The 21,892-nt window shown below is 42.1% G+C and overlaps 1 protein-coding gene across 4 annotated transcripts in view; it reads left to right on the top strand.

Moving 5' to 3' along the window:
- Nucleotides 1–21,892, top strand: part of ARHGEF7 (Rho guanine nucleotide exchange factor 7) — a 2,881,265-nt gene that overhangs the window by 1,219,931 nt on the left and 1,639,442 nt on the right. For all 4 annotated transcript variants that reach the window (XM_044072654.1, XM_044072651.1, XM_044072652.1 and 1 more), the window contains one exon: nucleotides 5,657–5,751. In XM_044072654.1, the coding sequence (XP_043928589.1) occupies nucleotides 5,657–5,751 (95 nt within the window). The remainder of the gene's footprint in view (nucleotides 1–5,656; nucleotides 5,752–21,892) is intronic.

Raw genomic sequence — 21,892 nt, 5'->3', positions numbered from 1 at the left:
CATTAATGACATAAAGTGGAGTATATGCTTCACAGTCCCCCACAAGTTTAAGCAAGTCAACAAATGTCCAGTCTTTTTCAGCCACTTTTTCTTGCAAAGCCATATTTCACTAGTTTAATAGATACTTTATAGTGTCTCATTTATTCACTAATTTCAGTGTTGATGGTCTTTCTGTTCATCTCCATCTCCCAACACCAGACTATGGTTCAATTCCAAGGTATTCTTCATTCTTCTAGTTGACTCCTGTGCTTTTTTCTGTGTCTGAAGCAGTTTCCTTTGGAACATTGAAAAAGGTTTCCCTGGCAAAGCCTCTCTTTGAACCATATGGTCAGAAGAATAAGAAGCAGTGTCCCCTTCTGTTTACTGGCTCACTTTTTGTTGGATGAACTTTTTTTTTTTTAATTCCTCAGTAGCCCGCCTGTTCTGTGTCAAAAATAACTTTGATCATCTAGGAAAGAACTCTGATATCAGCTGGATAAAGCAGCTTGAATCTCATTCCATGATTGCAGGGATAAATTTGCTTCTGTTCTGCCTGGTGTACAACGAGTAATCATTTTCTCGAAACACTCTGCAGTCTACAATTTTTAAGACTTTGCCCTTTTGCTGCACTTTTGTGGGGATCAACTTTTTTGCTGATATGATTACATCTTTACTAACATAGGTCATGGCTACTTTCTCATTGCAAGGTTAGGAGCACACACAAGCTGCCCTTTCAGTTAACAGATCCTGCTGTGGAACACCAGTCCACTTGTTTGTTTGTGTTTTCATAAAATTAATGTAGTGTGTTCCTTCCAGTTTCTTTCACACAGCAGACATTCCTTCTTGAGAAGCCTCATACTCGGCCAGCTTTTTATTTTATTTCATCATCTGATTTTTGCAGGTTTATCCTTTCATCTAAACAGCTAGTTAAAGCTTCTTCTATTTTAGACAGCCTTTTGTTATTGGAGTTGATATACCACTACAATGTTTCATGTATTTTAATCAGATTTGTGTACAGTTGATTTAATTTTTTCCTGTAAATTACTAGAAGCCTTCTCTTGAACAGTTTCTTTCTTCACTTTTTCTAGTTGCTTTTCTTTAAGATTTTCCTAATTTCTTTTTTTGTTTAGCTGGCATCCAAGCAGTGCACTTACTAGCCAGTAACTGAATTTTACCCCAAACAGTTTCAGTAGCACTCTTTTTTTTTTTTTCTTTTTCTGTTTTTAATCTTAGAGCTGAAATTAACTCGTTGATCAGTATGCAACCATCTTGAACATCCCTGTACAGTATTTTGTTTTGACCTTGGAATTAGTACCAGCTGCATTAGTAGAGGAACTTTTATGGCATTTATTAGAAATGTGTTGGTGGCTAAGATCTGTGCAACTATCTCATAGTCATGTATCTGCAAATTCACAAAATATTGCAAGCACTACAGCACTTTTCCTTACCACAGACCAGCCCAGTGGCACAGAGGGAGGCTGTCTGCCTGTACCACCAACAACCTAGGTTTCCCCAGTAGCCCAGGAACTGGAGGGCTGACTGGCAATGGAGGTGATTTTGGTCTGCTTGACTGTCCCATGTGGATGTCAAAGGAACTCATTTTAGGGGTTGGGTCTGCCAGTGTGTTGGTAATGGAGACCTCTCCTTGAGAGTAGGTATTCAAGTTGTGTGGGAAGAACTGCCAATGAAGCAACATTGTGTGAGTGACATTGCTTCATAGCACCCACTATATACTCTCCCCTTTGTGGGGGGGCAGAAAGAAAGAAAGAAGTTACACTGTGTGTGTGTGTTCACTGAAGTTTCTACCAATGTTCCTTCTAGCATTTTACACTATAAAATAACAGGCAAAGGGATTGTACAGTGTGTCTGCCCAATGAAGACTGATGGGATAAAAAGATTGTGCTGTTATGTATTTAGATGAGCAAAAAGAAAAAAAGGTCATGCTATCATCCTATTACAATTTATATTTATGGTTGCTTCCTCCCTGTCTGTAAATGAATGAATGAATGTGTGTCTGTGTGTACATGACACTTACACACACACACTTGTAGATTTGTTAATATGCATCAGATCATATCCACAGAGATACTGCAGCTAGCATGTGCAGGAGAGCAAGATTCCCTTTGTAATATATAAATGTTGACTGTGCCTGTAAGTTCTTTAAATTTTGCATTCCAAACCGGAGAGCAGTACTACCCGTTGGACATTGTACTATATGCATGAGTTTTCTGTGTAAGAGGTTCAAAAAGGTATTAATGAGAGTGCTGAGTGCCATTACTGCTTTTCCAGAATGTCTAGTTATGCAGTTCTCAGCTTACAGTGAGGTCCTACATGCTTAACTGCAGCTTCTACATCTGCGAGTATAAGGCAGTTTCCCCCAGTTATTTATAGTTACCATTTCAAAGCATAAGTAGCAGTAACCTTTTTTTTTGTTGGTGTGTTGTGTGGTTATCTCTCTCTCTTTATTTATATATATATATATATATATATATATATATATATATATATATACATATATGGATTCACTATACAATCTCGAAATACTGAAATATCAAATTTCACTATTTCGAGACTGAATAGTCGAACACCCACATACCCAAACACAAAAAACCGCGAATATCACAGTTGCGACCATACATACGCATACACACATGCACCTAACTAACCACACTAAAACAAACAAAAACACAACATAACACACACACACACACACACACACCTACCCTACCTATAAGCAGGGGGGCAAACTCCCCTGCACCCCCCATACCCCCCAACGTATATATACTAATTCTGAGGTCGCACTAAACACACAAAGACACAAAAAACACCACCACACACACTAAAATCCTTAAACAAAGACTACTTACCTAAAACCCCAGATAAATCCACACACCGCACGTCACGAACGCGACGCCACAATAGCAGATTCAGCATTTCCGTAATCGACATACTGCAGTTTCGCGTAACTGCACTTTCGTGTATTCCGTCTCGACGTACTGAAATTCGGCATTTTCAGTACGTCGAGATTCTCTAGTGTTTTTTATATATATATATATATATATATATATATATATATATATGCATATAGAAACGCACCTACATATACATTTGCTCCCACTGTGCATTCAATTACATGTATGTATGTACACACTGTGTGAACATTGGCTGTAGGTGAGGGTCACTGTTGATGTGATGCTTTTGTGTGTACTATATATATATATATATATATATATATATATATATATATATATATATATATATACTTCCCATATTCGGGAACAGGCTACCCATCTATGTCAAGCAAAGTTCTTCATTAGCACTCTTCAAGAAAAATCTTAATGAGTGGATGGGAAATAGGAAATACACACCTGGGATCACTTCTGTGTCTCTGCTCGACAGTGGCACAGGAAAATAACTTTCTTGATTTGCATAAGCCCAGGGAACCTTGTTGGCTAGGCTTACATAGGCCCTTGGGCCGATAGCCTAGTACCTACCTATGAACGTATATAGATATATACACACAGACACACACAACTTATGTAGGAGTGTCACTGAGGTCTTATCCTACCTTTGGATGTATAGATTGTTCTACCCATTTGTTGCCATCACATGAGAAATGGTAATGTGGAAATAGAATTGTACAGTTGTATGACATAACTGTAGGTTCTTTGTGTATTCATGTTTTTTGTGGTAAGTGCTTCTACTTCATTTTGGTTTTGTGTTTTCACATTTGTGTTGTATTGTCTTTATTAACTGAATTTAGATAAGCTTGTAGTGTGGTGTAAAGATTATCTTAATTCCTTTCAAATCTAGCATGCTTGTCATAGACTAAAAATGGAATTGTCTGTGAAAAATTACTCTGCAACGGGATAGTATCATAATCTAGACTTTATACAGCAGCATAATGTGATACACTGATATGTGACAAATTATACAGTGAGAAATCATTATTATTATAAAATATGAAAGATGGTTGCTAACTGATATGTGCTTGTTGCAAACTAAGCATTATGACTTCAGTGACCTCAGCCTCATTACCACAATCAACAGAACGTGCTGAAGGGACAAGTTCATAACCCAGAGACTGCCCTTGCTATGGAATAGACTTCCCATGCTTGTCAAACAGAGGACCTCACTGGGCCTCTTCAAGAGAAACCTTGATGAGTGGATGATAAATAGAAAATTCACCACAGGAATCACTCCAGTGGCTCTACTCAGAGGCACTGTGAACTAAGGTTGAGTGGCAGGGTAATTCTGTGGGCTATGTTTGTAAAGGCTCCAGGGCAATTAGCCTAGTGCACACCTATGAAGGGTGAAGAGAAAAACTCAGGATGCAAAATGGGGGGATAAAAAGAAAAACAGACATCCCTGCGAATGTAGCTGTTGAAAAAAAAATAGAAGTTGCAGCCACCATATTCTTTAATAATGCTAAAGCAGTGAAATAAAATTCATATAATTACAAAATTAAGGAATAACACCCCCAAAATTCACACAGTTGCTCTACCAAACAAAATACTATGAAAAAATGTTAAAAAAATACTGTTAGCCCACTCGTGGAATTGCAGGAGCATGCAGGCATTCTAGCTTCAGGGACATGTGCATTTTCCTAATTGCATTAAATGACTTGCACTTGCAGTATATTAGTAAGCCATCTCTTTTCAGTCCTGAATATCTGGAAATGAAAGACAAATGAAATTCTGAAGAATGGTGATATTATTTAAAAGCATAAATAAATTTCTGGGTGTGGGTAATTCTTGGTGGTTGACTTTTTTTTAGTTTGGTTATATGGGCTTACACCATCATAACTGAACCATGTCTGCCACAAGTAAATCAAGCGGTTACTTAGTCTTTCTGTTGAAATGCCGGCATTCAAATGCTGATTGCTGATAAACCAGGAAAATAAAGATGAAAAACACAGGAAAAGAGTGAATCTCCAAAGATTCCTCTTTTCCTTTAAACTTCTCTTTGAATAGGGGCAATTTCCCCATCCCGCAAACTTGTATATACCAGCACAGAGATCCCTATACCTTGGAGAAAAAGAAATATTTTGAAAAATGAATATCTCAGGCTTAGTATATGTGAATCTGCTTTTCAGCCATTCAGTCTCCTAGTGTCGGGTCTCACTGTAGCAGGTCTCAACACTTGAAATGGTTACCTTTTAACGTACCCCTAGAGCTGAATTCTGTGGATTATATTCTGTTGAGAGAGATGTCTTTGTGTCACTGCAAGGTGGGGATGATGGATGAGAATGCCCTAATGTGTGTGTTGTAGTGTGGAGCTTGGGGTGGACCTAGGTACTATTTTTCTCTTGCTTACAAATCAGAGGTCTGTTCTTTGGGGCCTTAGCTCCAAAATACTGATTTTGTTTCTGTCCCCAGAGCCTAGATATGCTTTCAGCCCTTTCACAGATGGACAGCACACTTATCTTGCAGGGAGCAGCTTATTCTTTCCTGGATGAGTTCTTAGCCGTTTGGGTCACTGCTAAGCATGCTTGTAACCTTATATTATGAGTGTGCTATACATCTGCTGTTATGAAAAGTAGCAAGAAAGGTCTGATATGTCATGGGTGAATGCTGGGGCAAAAGAAAAAAAGGAAAGCCCAAGTCTATTTTTCCTGATGAGATATTAAACTTTAGACATGAATGCAATAAGTCATGATGCTGTGTATCCTTTTTAGGTGCTACAGAATATTGTAGATGCAGAGAATGAGTATGCTAAGGAGCTCCAGACTCTTCTGTCAAGCTACCTGCGGCCGTTGCAGTCAAGTGAAAAGTAAGTCCTTGAATTTTGTTTTTCTTTTAAACAGTTTAACTGGGAAAATTCTTCCCCTTGTCAGTCCTTTTGTTTTTAAACAGAGGTTTCATGAGACATTGTCAAGTAATATTTGTAGCTGTCTGACTCCCTTTTTCAGAAAGCACTCTGCAGCGAGATTGTTGATACACAGGTTATTCACTAATGGATCCTAATGCACCCAGTTCATAAATGAGTCATTTGTCTTCATTAGTTGTGTCATAGTTGTGACATATTCATGGGCGGCAGTGGTGGTGCAGTGGTTAGCAAGAGGTTCTCCAGTTCGATCGTCGGCTGGAGTGCCTTCTGTGCAGAGTCTGCATGTCCTCCCTGTGGTCGTGTGGGTTTCCTCCGGGTGCTCCGGTTTCCGCCCACATCCCAAAGACATGCTGTAGGTGAATTGGACACACTAAATTTCCCCTAGGCATGAGTGCATGCGTGTGTGTGGCTTCTGTGGAACTGTACGACATTTGTGCCGCATTCAACCCCAGGGCTCTTATGGAGCACCACAACAACTTGCTTCTAAAGGGCTTGGCTCACGGTAGTCCCCTGCCATCGGAATCTCCCTCCAAGCCCTCTCAGGATCCTAAAAAAAGACCCCCCCCCTTCCAAAGGGTCTCCTTCAGTCTCAAAAAAGCCAAGGCTGTTGGATCACAGATCCCCGGATCTGAGTCCAACCTCTGTAGCTTTGAATCCAGAATCTTCCACTTTGAGAACCTTGGATCAGCCATTCGAATCTGAGGTCTCAGCGCCTAGGGGACACTCAGATCCATCTCAGCGCAATGCCTCTCCAGATCCGACCACATTGTCATTTCCATCCGGCCCACCATCCAAGTCATTGGATCCTGCCAGACCATCTGATCCAAGTGTACTGTCGGAGCCAATAGTGATAGACATCTCCCCCTCTAGATCTTCCAGAAAATCTGATCCGAGACATCAGAGCTAATCCCCCTCATGGGACCTCAGATCTATCAGATCCAAGGCAGGATCCCAAGCTTGGTTGGGCCATTCATCTGCATCCTCCAGATCCTCCAGAACTCTGTTAGCTTTGGATATAGATAGGATGATAAGGAACTTCAAGGTCCAAATGGACGTTCCCCACCCACATGACTCCACTCTCCTCTTCTGCTCCATCCAGTTTTGGAGCATCAGGACCAGAGCATTCCAAGTAAGAGGCCAACGGTGTTGGGTATACTTCCCTTCTCGACTCCATCAGGGTCCCTTGCTGGCTGTGTTCTGCGGCCCTAAGAACAAGCTGTGCCTCATCCCCATGAGGCCAGTCTGGGTTCTCTGCAGGTGGGTTCAGGTCCTGAGTTTTCAAACCATTCCCTTCCCCTGAAGTCTTCTGCACTTGGGGCTGATATTGTCGTGGTGCTTCTGTGCTAAGTCAGGGTCCCTTCTTTCCTCCCAGCTGGCTCCTGCTGTATGATAGTAGAGGGGGGCTTCATCAACCCCATTAGCCATTGGGTGTTAGAAAGGACCTTTTCCAGTTTGGCAGTCACCTCTCCTTCTTTTCTAGGTCCTCCCTAGCCTTTCTCGACTTTGGGTGGTGAGGCCTCATCGTCCTTCCAGGTTCAGCCCTCCCGCAAGCGCCTTCAGATGGGCACTGCCCCACTTGGGGTCCCTATCTCATCAGAGTTCCCCCCAGAGCCTGCTGTGGAGGAACCCTTTCGGAAGAGAATGTGTAATAGGTGACACCTGGACTAACCCCCCCCCCCCCCGAGAGTCTGTCATGGAGTTCATGGATTTCGAATAGGGAGACTGGTCCCCTAGACTTCTGTCTGAGAAGTGTCCTTTGGGGACATCCTTGAAATTCTCAAGCAAAGAGGCGGTTGGTCTTCCTCCACCCCATCTTTGGAGGAATCCTTGTTCCTGAAGGCCTTCAGGATGGACCCATCTTCTGTCTGGGTGTCCCCCCTGCTGATGAACTCGTGGGACTCCTCGCCGAGAGGGCTTGGAAGGAGCCTGGCACAGTGGAACTATTCCCTAAAAAGGCCAAGAAATTCTTCAGTCCCACCAAAGACAAGATCTGTTGGACTAAGGGCATCCCAGTTGATGCCTTCATGGTGGCCACATCTAGTAACCTTAGCTATAAGGGCTTTAAATTGCCAGTTTCATATGCTCAAATATCAGCAATATAGCATGTCACTGCTTAAACAGAAAATGATGGTAAATTCTGAATGTGCAGAAAACAAAGAAATGCAGGATTTATTGCATGCAGCTGAACAAGTTGGAAAGCATACTTTGCAATGTGGTTTTGATTCTCTGGAGGCCTCCTGCAAGGCCTCTGTTACAGGTTCTGTCATTAGGAGGCATGCTTGGTTAAAGGAACAAACTCTGCGTGATCATGTTAAAGCAAAATTATTAGATGCTCCATTACAACATGATACCTTGTTTGGTGTTAAGGCAGAAGAGGTGTTAAAGAAAATGGAGGACAAAGCTAAATCTATGCAAACAGTCAAGGATTTCTTACAGGTACAGCCACCTAGATTTAGCAGACACAGGCCTACAAAGAATTGGTCCTTTCCCGTCTCAGACAGACCTCAAAGGGGCAGATCCAGACGCCCTAGAGGCAGATCACAGCCGCAGGGTTCCTACAGGTCTAAGCAATGGGGTGCTTCTACCTCCAAAGGTGGAGAAGACAAATCACAACCATACAGGAAACAGTCCCAATGACATCCCCCTGCCTGCACCAAGCACTTATCTTCTGGCAGCACCCTTAGGGGGAAAACTAGCACTTTTTTCTCAAAATTGGCACATTATAACCCAGGACAAATGGGTTCTAGATAAAGTGTCAAAAGGCTACAAGTTTTACTTCCGTACCCTGCCAAGGGCAAACGGATGGCCAGACCTGCCAAAAATCAGTGGGCAGAGGCTCAAAAACAATTCGCAGCTCTCATGGACATGAGGGCTATTCAACAAGTGCCACAGCAAGAGCAGGGACAAGGATTTTACTCAAGACTGTTCTTGGTACCCAGAAAGGACAATGGAGACCAATACTGGACCTATCTATTCTAAACACTTTCCTGGATATACCAAAATTCAAGATGTTGACCTTGCAGCAGCTTCTGCCCATGCTTGGCAGCAAGGCTTGGCTCGTGACTTTAGACCTAAAAGAGGCATACCTGCATGTCCCAGTCAAGACAGTCATGCAGACGATACCTCAGATTCAAGGCTGGCTCAAAGCATTACCACTTCTCTGCACTGCCCTTTGGCTTATCTACTGCACCTAGGGTCTTCACAAAGTGCCTGGCACCAGTAATTGCTTACTGCAGACAAAGAGGAATACAAATATATCCTTACTTGGATGACTGCCTCATACAAGCAGAGAACAAGGACATTCTACTACAGCATCTGACGTTTGTGCAAAGACTTTTAACATGCTTAGGGTACACAGTCAACAAAAAGAAATCAAAACTAGTACCCTCTCAAGAGATAATATTCCTGGGTGCAAGCTTAAATACAACCACCCAGATGACTTATCTCACTCCAGACAAACAAAGGCAACTGACTACTTATTTCAAGGAAATGGCAACAAAGGCCCAGTTATCTGCAAGAAAAATTCTGCTGGCTCTGGGCTTCATAGCATCCTGCATCTTACTAATTCCATATGCAAGGCTGCATATGAGAAAATTTCAGTGGTACCTAAAAAGTGTCTGGACACAACATTGCCACAGCCTGGAAACAATGATTACTCTCATTCCTTGCCTGCAACAGGAGTTTTGATGGTGGGCAAAGGCTTGTCTCCAAAACAAGGGACAACCATTCTCACTACCCCCTCCCAGGCAGAACCTAACGACGGATGCATCAGATTATGCCTGGGGGGCACACATGGCAGGAAGAGGCATTCAGGGCACCTGGTCCACAAACCAAAAGCATCTACATATCAATCAAAAAGAGGTGCTAGCTGTTCAAAATGCCCTCACAGCCTTCAAGGACCTACTTCATCCAGGACAACTACTGATAAAGACAGACAACACCACAGTCATGTGGTACATAAACAAGCAGGGGGGCACTCATTCTTACCCCCTTTGCAGACTAGCCATGGCTTTATGGGACACAGCATTGACCTACCAAGTTTATCTGCAGGCACAATTCCTGCCAGGAAAGGAAAATACTCTGGCAGACGAACTAAGCAGAAACCACATGGATCCCCACGAGTGGCACCTGGATCCACAAGTCTTCAGCATGATAACAAAGAAATGGGGACACCCGGACATAGACCTGTTTGCCTCCCCTCACAACAATCAGCTAAAAAGATTCTGCACAAGGACTTATCACAGACAAGCTTGGAAAGTGGACGCCTTATCTTTCAGCTGGACAAACCTGTCAGTATATGCCTTTCCTCCACTGCCTCTCCTCCCCAAGGTACTCCTAAAGGTCAGACAGGAGAAACCAAAAATGATTCTGATTGCCCCAGACTGGACACTGGTATCCGAGCTTAAGGAACTTGTCCCAATGCCCAGCCTGGACCTTACCTCAAATACCTCATCTACTGTCTCAGCAAAACAATCAGATTCTGCACAGCCAACTCAGGACCCTAAACCTGGCAGCATGGCGGATAATGTAGCCATACAAACCACACCTCTCAGTAAAGCTGTGATGGATGTCATTTTAGAAGCCAGAAGGCCTAGTACTAGAAAATCCTATGCTGGGAAATGGAAGAGATTTTGTGCATGGGACTAAGCTCACGGAACTGATACAGCTGTCCCAAATATTCCTCAGATTTTGCAATACTTAACTGAGATGCTGGACAAAGGCCTATCTTTTTCATCATTTAAAATCCATGCCTCTGCCATTTTGGCTCACTGCAATACAGAGCCACCACTTTTTTCTCATCCTTTATTAAGACAGTACCTCAGAGGAACTTGAGGCATCCAAGGAGAACGCCAATACCTGCACGGGACCTCAGTTATGTCTTGGAAAAACTCACCTTACCTCCTTTTGAGCCAGCTGCTACTGCGGATATAAAGTTCTTATCTTGGAAAACAGCTTTGCTCCTAGCAATAACTTCTGCAAATGAGTTTCAGAGCTACAGGCTCTCATGGCTGTGGAACCCTTTGTAATTTTTTATCCCGACAGGGTCTCTCTGAGAACAAACCCTACATTCATGCCTAAGGTGGTATCCAGTGTAGCCCTTAACCAAACTATTCATTTGCCAACTTTTTATCCAAATCCACAGAACAAGGGGGAGAAAATTCTGCATTCTTTGGACGTACACAGACAACTTGGATTCTACTTGGACAAAACTAAAGTTTTCAGGAAGACAGAACAATTACTAGTGGCATATGCTGCAATATCACAAGGAAAGGCTATCTCCAAGCAGACTATTACAAAGTGGATAGGTCACTGCATTTGTTTCTGCTACTCACAGCATGGCAAACCAGTGCCTAAGGGCATTAGGCCACATTCAACCAGAGCTGCAGCCACGTCAGCAGCCTTTCTCACGGGAGTACCAACCAAAGACATTTTAGAGGCTGCTACTTGGAGTTCAGTGCATACCTTTACAAAACATTACAATCTGCCTCTTTACTCTAAATCCAGGGCAGGCTTTGCCACTGCAGTTGTGTAGGGCCTCATAGTCGCTCCTAATGCTGTTTAGCTCCAGCCCCCCCAACCATAGCTTTAGAACTCAACCCAAATGTAATGACTGCAACAGTGAAACACGAAGAATGTAGTACAGTTGTGTACACTTATCATAAATGTAGATGTTCGAGTGTATTCACTGTTGCAGTCCAGGTTACCCCCCCCCCCTTTTATTTTTTTGCGGGAACTTATCTTTACAACCTATGTGATGTATTTGCTTATAGATGAAGATAAAGCGTATTTTGGTGCATGTGTGTTTTATTTACATATTTTTAGCCTACCCTTTTGGGGGCACCTGACATCTGGGGCAAGAAAAACTGAAGAAAATGGCGTCGGCTGCATCTTTTATACCCCTGACGACCTGATGTCAGGGAAGAAGCGACAGCAACCAACGCAGGACCCAAGACTTTGGAATTCAGGCCGACTGAGGGCACTCTGCCAGCAGGATAACCCAAATGTAATCACTGCAACAGTGAATACACTCAAACATCTACATTTATGGTAAGTGTACACAACTGTACTTTCTCTGCACTTCCCTTTGGCTTATCTACTGCGCCCAGGGTATTCACAAAGTGTCTAGCGCCAGCCATTGTATTTTGCAGACAGAGAAATATTCAGATTTACCCATACTTGGACGATTGCCTGATTCAGGCCAAAAGCCAGGACTTGCTATTACAACACCTGGCATTTGTAAAGAAACTGCTAACCTCACTTGGATACACCGTCAACAAAAAGAAATCTCACCTAGTAACCTGCCAACAGATTGTATTCCTGGGAGCAAGCTTGAACACAGCTTCCCAGATGGCATTCCTCACTCCAGAGAAACAAGTTTATTTGACAACCTACTATTGGCCACTAAACCCCAGCTATCTGTATGGAAAATACTGCAAGCCCTGGGGTTCATGGCTTCTTGCATTTTATTAATTCTATATGCAAGAGTGCATATGAGGAAACTCCAATGGTATCTAAAAAGCCTATGGTGTCAACATTCTCAGGACCTGGAAACAATGATTTGTATCATTCCTTGTATCAAGACAGAGTTCCTTTGGTGGGCAGAGGCCTGCTACCACAACAAAGGGACTCCCTTTTACTCTACCCCCTGCCGCTCAAACCCTAACAACAGACTCATCAGACTATACATGGGAGGCTCACATGGCAGGGCAGTGCATTCAGGGCAAATGGAACCCGAGACAGATACACCTGCATATCAATCAAAAAGAAATGTTAGCTGTACAGACAAAGACTGTATTCTTCCAGGACAACTATTGGTAAAGACAGACAACATCACAGTTATGTGGTACATAAACAAGTAGGAGGGAACCCACTCGTACTCTCTCTGCAGACTAGCCATGTCTCTGTGGAACACAGCCTTCAGCTACCAAGTACACCTGCAAGCTCAATTCCTGCCAGGCTTACTAAATTCACTGTTAGACGACTTAAGCATAAATCTCATGGATCCACACGAATGGAAGCTAGAACCCAAAATATTCAACCTCTTGAGGAAGAAATGGGGGACTCCAGAGGTAGACCTGTTTGCCTCCCCTCAGAACTACCAATTGAACAAATTCTGCACCAGAACTCCCCACAGTCAAGCTTGGAAAGTGGATGCCCTGTTCTTTACCTGGGAAAACCTCTCGGTTTATGCCTTTCCCCCTCTGCCTCTCCTCTCGAAGGTTCTACTAAAGATCAAACAAGACAAGCCAAGAACAGTACTGATTGCACCAGACTGGCCACGCCAGCACTGGTACCCCCTCTTGCACAGTATGGCACTGCTACAACCATGGCACCTGCCTCAGACCCCTTCCCTGCTGTCCCAATAGGCGAGCCAAATTCTGCACCCTCAGCCTCAAACTCTGAACCTTGCAGCCTGGATAATTCCTTGAGCTCTAACGTTAGCATCCCTCAGTAAGCAGGTACTGGATGTCATTCTGGAGGCAAGGAGGCCTAGTACTAGAAAATCCTATGCTGAAAAGTGGAAAAGATACTGTTCAGGGGAATGGGCACAGCGGTGCCCAACTTACCTCATATTCTACAGTACTTAACAGAAATGCTCCACAGGGGCCTATCCTTCTTGTCAAATCCTTCTTGTCAATTAAAATTCATGCCTCTGCCATTTCAGCACATTATAATACTGAGCCACCCCTCTTCTCTCACCCCTTGCTAAAGCAATTCCTTAGAGGGGGCAAAAATTTAAGGCCCCCCCCCCCTGCCAGGAGAGCTCCCACTACAGCCTGGGACCTTAACTTTGTATTAGAAAAGCTCACTCTTCCCCCCTTTGAACCAGCTGCTACAGCAGAGTTGAAATTCCTTTCTTGGAAAGCAGCTTTCCTTCTAGCCATCACTTCAGCAAGAAGAGTGTCTGAATTGCAGGCCCTCATGGCAGTGGAACCCTTCATTATCTTCCATGTGGACAAGGTTTCCCTCAGGACTAATCCTTCCTTTATGCCCAAGGTGGTGTTATCTGTGGCCTTAAATCAGTCCATTCATTTGCCTACTTTTTTCCGTAATCCACAAAACAAAGGGGAACGAATACTGCACTCTCTGCACATGCACAGACAACTTAGGCTTAGTCCTGTCCAAATACAATCTATCAGAAAATATGAGCAGCTGCTAGATGTTCTTCATGTTTCACTGTTGCAGTCATCACATTTGGGTTATCTGCTTGCAGTAGCCCTCAGTCGGCCTGATTATCAGTCTTGGGACCTGCGTCGGTTGCTGTCTCATCTTCTGTGACGTCTGGTAGTCAGGGTTATAAAGCATGCAGCCGATGCCATTACATCAGTCTTTCTTGCTGTGCGGTGCCCGAAGCAGAAGCAGTTCGCAAGTGCCGGTCGGCCGACTCCTGAAATTTTCGTTTTCAAGTTTCAGAACCAAAGTTTTCAACTAAAGCTAAGTACCCCCATTGGGGAAACTTTTTCTTGCTCTAAACTGATGTCAGTAAATGTCAATAATTGTATTTCTTGTGGAAAGCAAATACCTCATAAAGATTTTCATTCGTACTGTATCCCTTGCCTAGGCCCTGACCACGACGTACCTTGCTGTCGGTTTTGTGCCTTATTTAAGCAACAAACTATTCGTCGTCTGTATATTTATGCTTCTAAATATTTTAGTACTCTGTTCAATTATCCAGATATGTCTTCGGTTAGCCATCCGACTACCAACATTCTGAAAAAATGCAAAGGTAAAGACAGAGACAGGCCGCCTAGGTCCAAAGCTGCCGACGATGCTTCTCCCAAGCCAGTCACCAGTTCACCGGTACTCATTGAAGAGCTTTCACAGCTCCTGATACCTGCTACTTCTGATTCGCAGGCCTCTACTGAGACCCATTTGGAGTCCGGTATGCCGCGAGATGCTTCAACTGTGGAACTTGTGGATGTCACTACCTTGGATTGGTCCACAGCTGCTGTGCAGGCACCGGCTTCTGAGGGTGTATTCAGGCCTACTGACTTGCATATTAAACCAACGCCATCTTCTTCAAGGCCTAAATCTTGAACCATGCCTAGAAAACCAATACCCAGACTGCATGTTAGGCCTCTATGCCTAAAAAACAAATAAGAATGGCTGAAGACCTTATTACTTTAATCAGGGGAAGCCAACCTTCCCCCTCTAAGCGACCTAGGACTAAATTTGCTTATGATACTTCTGACAGGATTCTGAAATTTCTGCTTCCTCTGATGACCAGGATTTACCCTTATCTCCCTATGAGGATTCTGATGCAGAGGACTCTATTCCCTCTGCTTACCCCCCAGAGGATTTCTCTTTTGGTGAAACCTTGCATACTCTTAGGGAGCATTTTCATTGGGAAAGCCAGGAATACTCTGAGTCTAAAAAGAGGCTTAGGGATTTCTTACTCCTGCCCCAGCATAGGCTTTTAACTATCCCTCCTATACTAGACATTGTTGATGATGCCTTTTCGGAATCTAGCTTGGCCCCTGACTCTTTACCTCCTGCTCCCAGAAACCTTGATAGATATTACAGTGTTCCTGACTCTCACAAGTTCCTTTTTAAAAATCCTACTGCAGATCCTGAGACCATTTCACAGGGACCCAAGGGCATTAAGGCTACTACTGCCAAAAATCCTACCCCCTCGGATAGAGATTCCAGGGCGCTGGATAGATGGGGTAAGAAGGTATACACTTCTGCAACCTTGGCCATTAGCGCCTTAAACTGCCAGTTTCATGTGTTAAAGTATCAGCAGCATATTATTGGATTGCTTAAAGAGAAAATGATGTTGATTCCTGACTATGCTGAAAATAAGGATTTACAGGATTTAATGCATTCTGCTGAACAAGTTGAAAAACATACTTTGCAATGTGGTTTTGATTCTCTTTAGGCATCTTGCAGGGCTGCTATTACTGGGTCTGTACTTAGAAGGCATGCTTGGCTTAAGGAGCAATCATTGCCAGATCATGTTAAAGCTAAATTGCTGGATGCTCCTTTAAATCAGGACCGCCTGTTTGGCAACAAAGCAGAAGTAGTTCTTAAAAAGATGGAGGAAAAAGCTAAATCTATGCAAACTGTTAAAGATCTCCTACAAGTACAGCCTCCAAGATTTAGTAGGCATTGGCCCTCTAAAAATTGATCCTTTCCTGCCTCTTCCAGGCCCTCTCAGTCCAAACCCAGAACCAACAGAACACCCAGGCTTCAGTCCCAGGCTACGCACAAGACTATGCAGTGGGGGGCTCCTACATCCAAATCATGGAGTAGTAAGACCCCACCCCCCCATGGTAAACTGTCTCAGTGACTTAACTTTAAAACTTCCAAGCACTTCTCAACTGACTGCTCCTTTAGGGGTAAAGATGGCTCTGCAGGCAAAAAACTGGGAACTCATTACCCAAGACAAATGGGTTTTAAATATAGTTTCCCAAGGATACAGATTTCACTTCCACTTTCACTTTCTGGCGGGAGGAAAGCCATCTGGGAAGTTGTGTTCAAGCTTGCTCCCAAGAATGTAATTTGTTGACTGGGTACCAGATGTGATTTCTTTTCGTTTATGGTGTACCCCAGACAAGTTAGCACCTTTTGTACAAATGCCAGATGATTTAAAAGTATGTCCTGTCTTTCTGCCTGAATTAGACAATCGTCCAGGTATGGGTATATTTGAATATTTCTTTGCCAGCAAAATGCAATGACTGGAGCTAGGCACTTTGTGAATACCCTGGGTGCAGTAGATAAGCCAAAAAGCAGTGCAGAGAACTGATACTGCATGTAGCCTGCTTTGAAGCGTACGTATCTTCTGCAAGATTCCTTGAATGTGCTGTGCAGGTAGGCTTCCTTTAAATCCAATGCTGCCAACCAGGCATCTTTGCCTAGCATAGGAAGCAACTGGTGAAGAGTTAGCATTTTGAATTTTGGAATCATCAAAAAAGTGTTAAAGATAGAAAGGTCCAGGATTGGACACCATGAGTTGTCTTTTCTGGGTACCAGGAAAAGTCTTGAGTAGAAACCTTGTCCCTTTTCCAGTGGCGGCTGGTGACTTCAAATCACAGGGGGGATGCAGGAGACAGCTGAATGGGTGGGGTCAAGGGGAGGGGGTGTGGTCAACCAGAAAGGGGAGGAGCTATGCACAAAACCACAAAAAACTAACTTTAATTAAATACGCTGCCCTGGGTGGCAAACCATCATTATGAAAGTCCAGTCAAGACAAAAATAAGTGTAGAAGAATAAAAATATTTCAATGCATTGGCTGCATGACAGCTTACTTAATATCTAGATGGAAACAAAAGGTTGTGAGGCATGAAAAAATAATTTTTTTTTAAATACATTACTGGAATGCCAGTCAAAATCAAGTATAAGAAAAACCAGAAGCACTCAACTCAAACCACTTCTCCTTGCACTGCAATCCTAATTATAATATATTCAGCTTTATTAAAGTACCAAGTAACATGCTGAAAGTAGAAATCTATGTGATGCCCCCACTTGTAAAAATGTTTCTTATCCAAAAAAGACCTGCTGCCTGACAACTTGTTTCATGGGAAAACATGATAAAAGTAAAAAATGAAAAGCAAACAAGAAACAAGCTCAAGATACATTGCTTAAAGGATTACTGTACAGGTTATGGACCACACACGATTGGCCTTCTGTTTAGTTTACGGGTAAAGTCTGTAGAGATGACTGGAAGTCTCCAACAAGTGTAATGAGCTTTTTAAAATAATGGAATCCTGTCCTTTAATACCCAAGGCTTATACATTATCTAGTCAAGTATTCTCTGCATGGCAACAACAGAAAGGCTTTCAATGTTGGCAATTCTTTAACAGTATGCTTATTAAAGCTTACTTGCATCTTATGATCTCAGACAAGCTTACCTTATGGTCATTAAAGCATTGCTACTTAAAAACACAGAGCAACAGGCACTTTGAGTAATAAGCATAAATCAACAGTACAAAAATATGACAGAAACCAGACCATTCTGCAAAATCAAGGACAGATGAAAAGCCACTGTAGTACTTATGCAGTGTGTCCTCCCCATCCAAGGTAGATACAACTACTCCTTGCCTTGCTTGGACACATCCAGAGTCACTACATGGTGGAGTGGGGTGCAACAAGCATGTCACAATTTGAAATCTCTCTGGCTGACTGTGATGGCCCTGACACATTTGTCATACCTCTCAACCTCAAGAGCAAGAAATCTGGACAAAGCCATACACAGAAGTGGGACAAAGGCCCAACAATAAGGACAAATTTTAAATATTGCTCTAATAAACTTAGAAAGATAATAGAATAGGTCTTGCATTAGTATGAATTTTCTGAAGGGTATAAAATCTGAAACTCAAATGTCTGTCATTTTCTAACTTCAGTCTTTAGTGATGTCACTAATTTGCCAAAAAACACAATTTTATGAAAAATGGACAAAAACGTGATGCAAAAATATAAAATAGACACACAATACAGCTGCTTCCTGTCAAAGAAGGGACACTTTAATATTAGTACTGCTACCTTGAGCAGCTGACAAAATATAAAAGAATCTACATGCATTTCAAGTAATCTATAACTTTGATTATTACAGTTATTTCTTAATTGTAAACCCTCCATGTTTTCTTCCAAAATTGCTATTTTGAGGGATTATAAAGGGGAAGAGCAACATTTTGAGCCAAAAATTGGGGACAGTTGAGAGGTTGGCTATGCCTAATTCTATAAAGCAATTTATTTGCATGTGCCTCTCAACCTGTTAATGCAGTAAATCTGAACAAGGCCAAATATATTGGGGGCACATATAAACAGTACTAAGAATTTCTCTTGTATAAATTGAGACAGTTGATAGAACAGCTCTTACTTTAACATGCATTTTTCTGAAGGTTATGAAGTCTGAAACTTGACTTCTGGCAAATCATTTAGGAATTAAAACTACAAATTTTATGAACAACAAACCAAAAATAAGAAGCAAAAATCTATTCATTCTTTGAAAATCTGGACAGTTGGGAGGTATAGTTCAGCTGGGCCTGTCTGAGTTTGCTGCCCTTCCCCCCCCTGACAAAATAATGGTTGAATGGAGCCTCTGCAGCCATTCCAATGAACCATTATACTTGGCTATTTCACTCCATTTACCATAAACACTAATGTGCATACTGCTTTACTTCTATGAGGAGTTGGACTTCATTTGAAAGTTTTATTTTGTATTTTACAGCACAAACACTAAGTCATCTGTTAAACAAAGCAATGCAGTCTCACAATGAAAACTTAGCATTAAAACTTCTCTGCCCTTGAAACTCACATTCATTGAAACAGCATTGAAACCCACATTCAAAGAAAATACATTTTGCCAGTGGCAGATAAAGATTCATTTTGGGCTGTTTTGAATCATAGGCTCCTTGCATATGAAACATACATGTGCTCTTTGATACACCTTCCTCATTGTACTAAAATTATATTCCTTGTACAATACAGTACACTTGTTACAGGGTGTTTTAAATTTGTTTTGAACATTTTTCCAGTAAGCAATGAAACAAACCATATGCACCCATAATGGCAAAACTGCCCAGTTGAGAACATTTATCATAAAAAAGTCTACTCAGACTTCCACAGTCCACCATTGTTAGTAAATATACACAATTCTACAGTCCACCATTATTAGTAAATATGCACAATTCCACAGTCCACCATTATCAGTAAATATGCACAATTCTACAGTCCACCTTTATCAGTAAATATGCACAATTCTACAGTCCATTATCAGTAAATATGCACAATCTCTGAAGTCAGTCATCTAAATAATTCCACATTAAAGAAATCTGTAACTAATGAAGCGGTTGCTGCTAGCAATCACCTTTATATGTCATGGTTTCATCGAAAAATAAAGTGTCTGTTGCCCCTCAGGAATAAATTGCCTATATTACATTAAAAAATGATAAGCTAGTAATAATATTGCAAGAGGAAATGGATGGCAAACTGATAACGAACTCATAGTTAGTATCTTCACCAAGGAGAACATTCTCAGTGCAGCATCTACCCCTTGTGGGAGTAGAACCCACAACCTTCTGCATCAAAAGCAAGTACACAGCCTGTTGTGCTATAGTATTAACTTGGCAAAGCACTAAACTTCTATTCCCCTGCAGCTCTCAGTTCCTTGTAAAATCTACTCAATACTCAACTGCATCTCAACTTCGCAGCTCAAGAAAACTGGAAAAAGCCAAAATGTATTGGGGTCAAAGCCCAAAAACAGGGACACATTAAACATTGCTTGTATAATCTTGGAAAGTTGCTAGAATAAAATGTTGTGTTGCCACCATATATTTTACTGCCAAGGTCCCGAGCAAAAACAGTCAGAGTAACATACCACTAACGCCACATCAGCTGCTTTGTAAAGAGAGGAAGACTGAAACTTAAATGGCTAGCATTTAGTGAATTCAGTTCTCACCATAGCCGCCAACCTCTTAGTACAAAACACCTGGACAAACCCAGTAATGAGGGAATACAGCCCTCAAACATATTCAGTGAATTCAGTTCTTGCCATAGCTGTCAACCTTAGCACAAAACCTAGAAGCCAATAATGGGGAATACAGTCCCAAAAATAGGGACAAATTTAAAATATTCATCTTATAAACTTCAAAATTGCTAAAAAAAAAAAGGTTGTGCTACTATGTATTCTGAAGAACATGAAGTTGGAAATTCAAATGCCGGTCAATTTTACTGGACAGAACAAAACAATTTTCAGCAGAGACGCAGCCATTAAAACTGCAGACACGTCTTTGTAAAATGGCAGGGCACCAGAGCAAATCCACACAAATACAGGGAGGAGATGCAGACAGAAGCCACCCCAACCAAGAATCAAACCAGAAAACCTATAGCTGTGAGGCAACAATACTATCACTGCACCATCAATTATGCAAGGAATTAAACATTCAGAAACCTGAAGTCTGAAATTCAAATGCCTGTCAATTTTACTGCGGACAGAACAAAAACAATTTTCAGCAGAGATGCAGGGATTAAAACTGCAGACAAGTCTTTGTAAAATGGCAGGGCACCAGAGCAAATCCACGCAAACACATGGAGGAGATGCAGACTCCACACAGAAGCCACCCCAACCAAGAATCAAACCAGAAAACCTATAGCTGTGAGGCAACAATATTACCACTGCACCATCAAATATGCAAGGAATTAAACATTCAGAAACCCTTAAGTCTGAAATTCAAATGCCTGTCAATTTTATTTAACAAATTTTTAATCAGGACAGTCTGACTTGGAACAAATAAACAATTTTCAGCAGAGGCCCAGGAAGAAATAATGCAGACATGTCTTTGTAACATGGGAGGACACAAAAGCAAACCCACACAAACACAGGGAGAAGATACAGACCCCACAAAGAAGGAACCCCAGCCAAGAATCAAACCCAAGAACCTGCAACTGTGAGGCAACAATGCTACTACTACACCATCAAATATCAAGCATTGCAACATTTACAAACCACAGATATTATGAGGAACAGATCAGATCGAATATGAGGCAAAAATCTGAAAAATGGTGGTGGGTAGGGAACTCAAGTCTTTAACACCTGCATACAGGGTACAGGGTTCAAGCCTGAGGTATTCCCTACCACACCACCATAAGCACCTGGGGCATTTTCACACACACACACACACACACACACACACACACACACACACACACACACACACACACACACACACCCCAGTAAAGCATAAGCACCATACACAAACTCACTCCGGTAAAGCATAAGCACCATACACAAACTCACTCCAGTAAAGCATAAGCACCATACACAAACTCACTCCAGTAAAGCATAAGCACCATACACAAACTCACTCCAGTAAAGCATAAGCACCATACACAAACTCACTCCAGTAAAGCATAAGCACCATACACAAACTCACTCCAGTAAAGCATAAGCACCATACACAAACTCACTCCAGTAAAGCATAAGCACCATACACAAACTCACTCCAGTAAAGCATAAGCACCATACACAAACTCACTCCAGTAAAGCATAAGCACCATACACAAATAAAGGTAAAAAGCACCATACACACACAAATAAACATTGTAAATTAAAGGTAAAAAGCACCATACACTTACCTGAATA

Source organism: Protopterus annectens, chromosome 5.part0 (genome assembly GCF_019279795.1).
Source record: "Protopterus annectens isolate FY-2018-M chromosome 5.part0, PAN1.0, whole genome shotgun sequence".
Classification (NCBI taxonomy): Eukaryota; Metazoa; Chordata; order Ceratodontiformes; family Protopteridae; genus Protopterus; species Protopterus annectens.
This window is presented reverse-complemented; position numbering and strand designations above follow the sequence as displayed.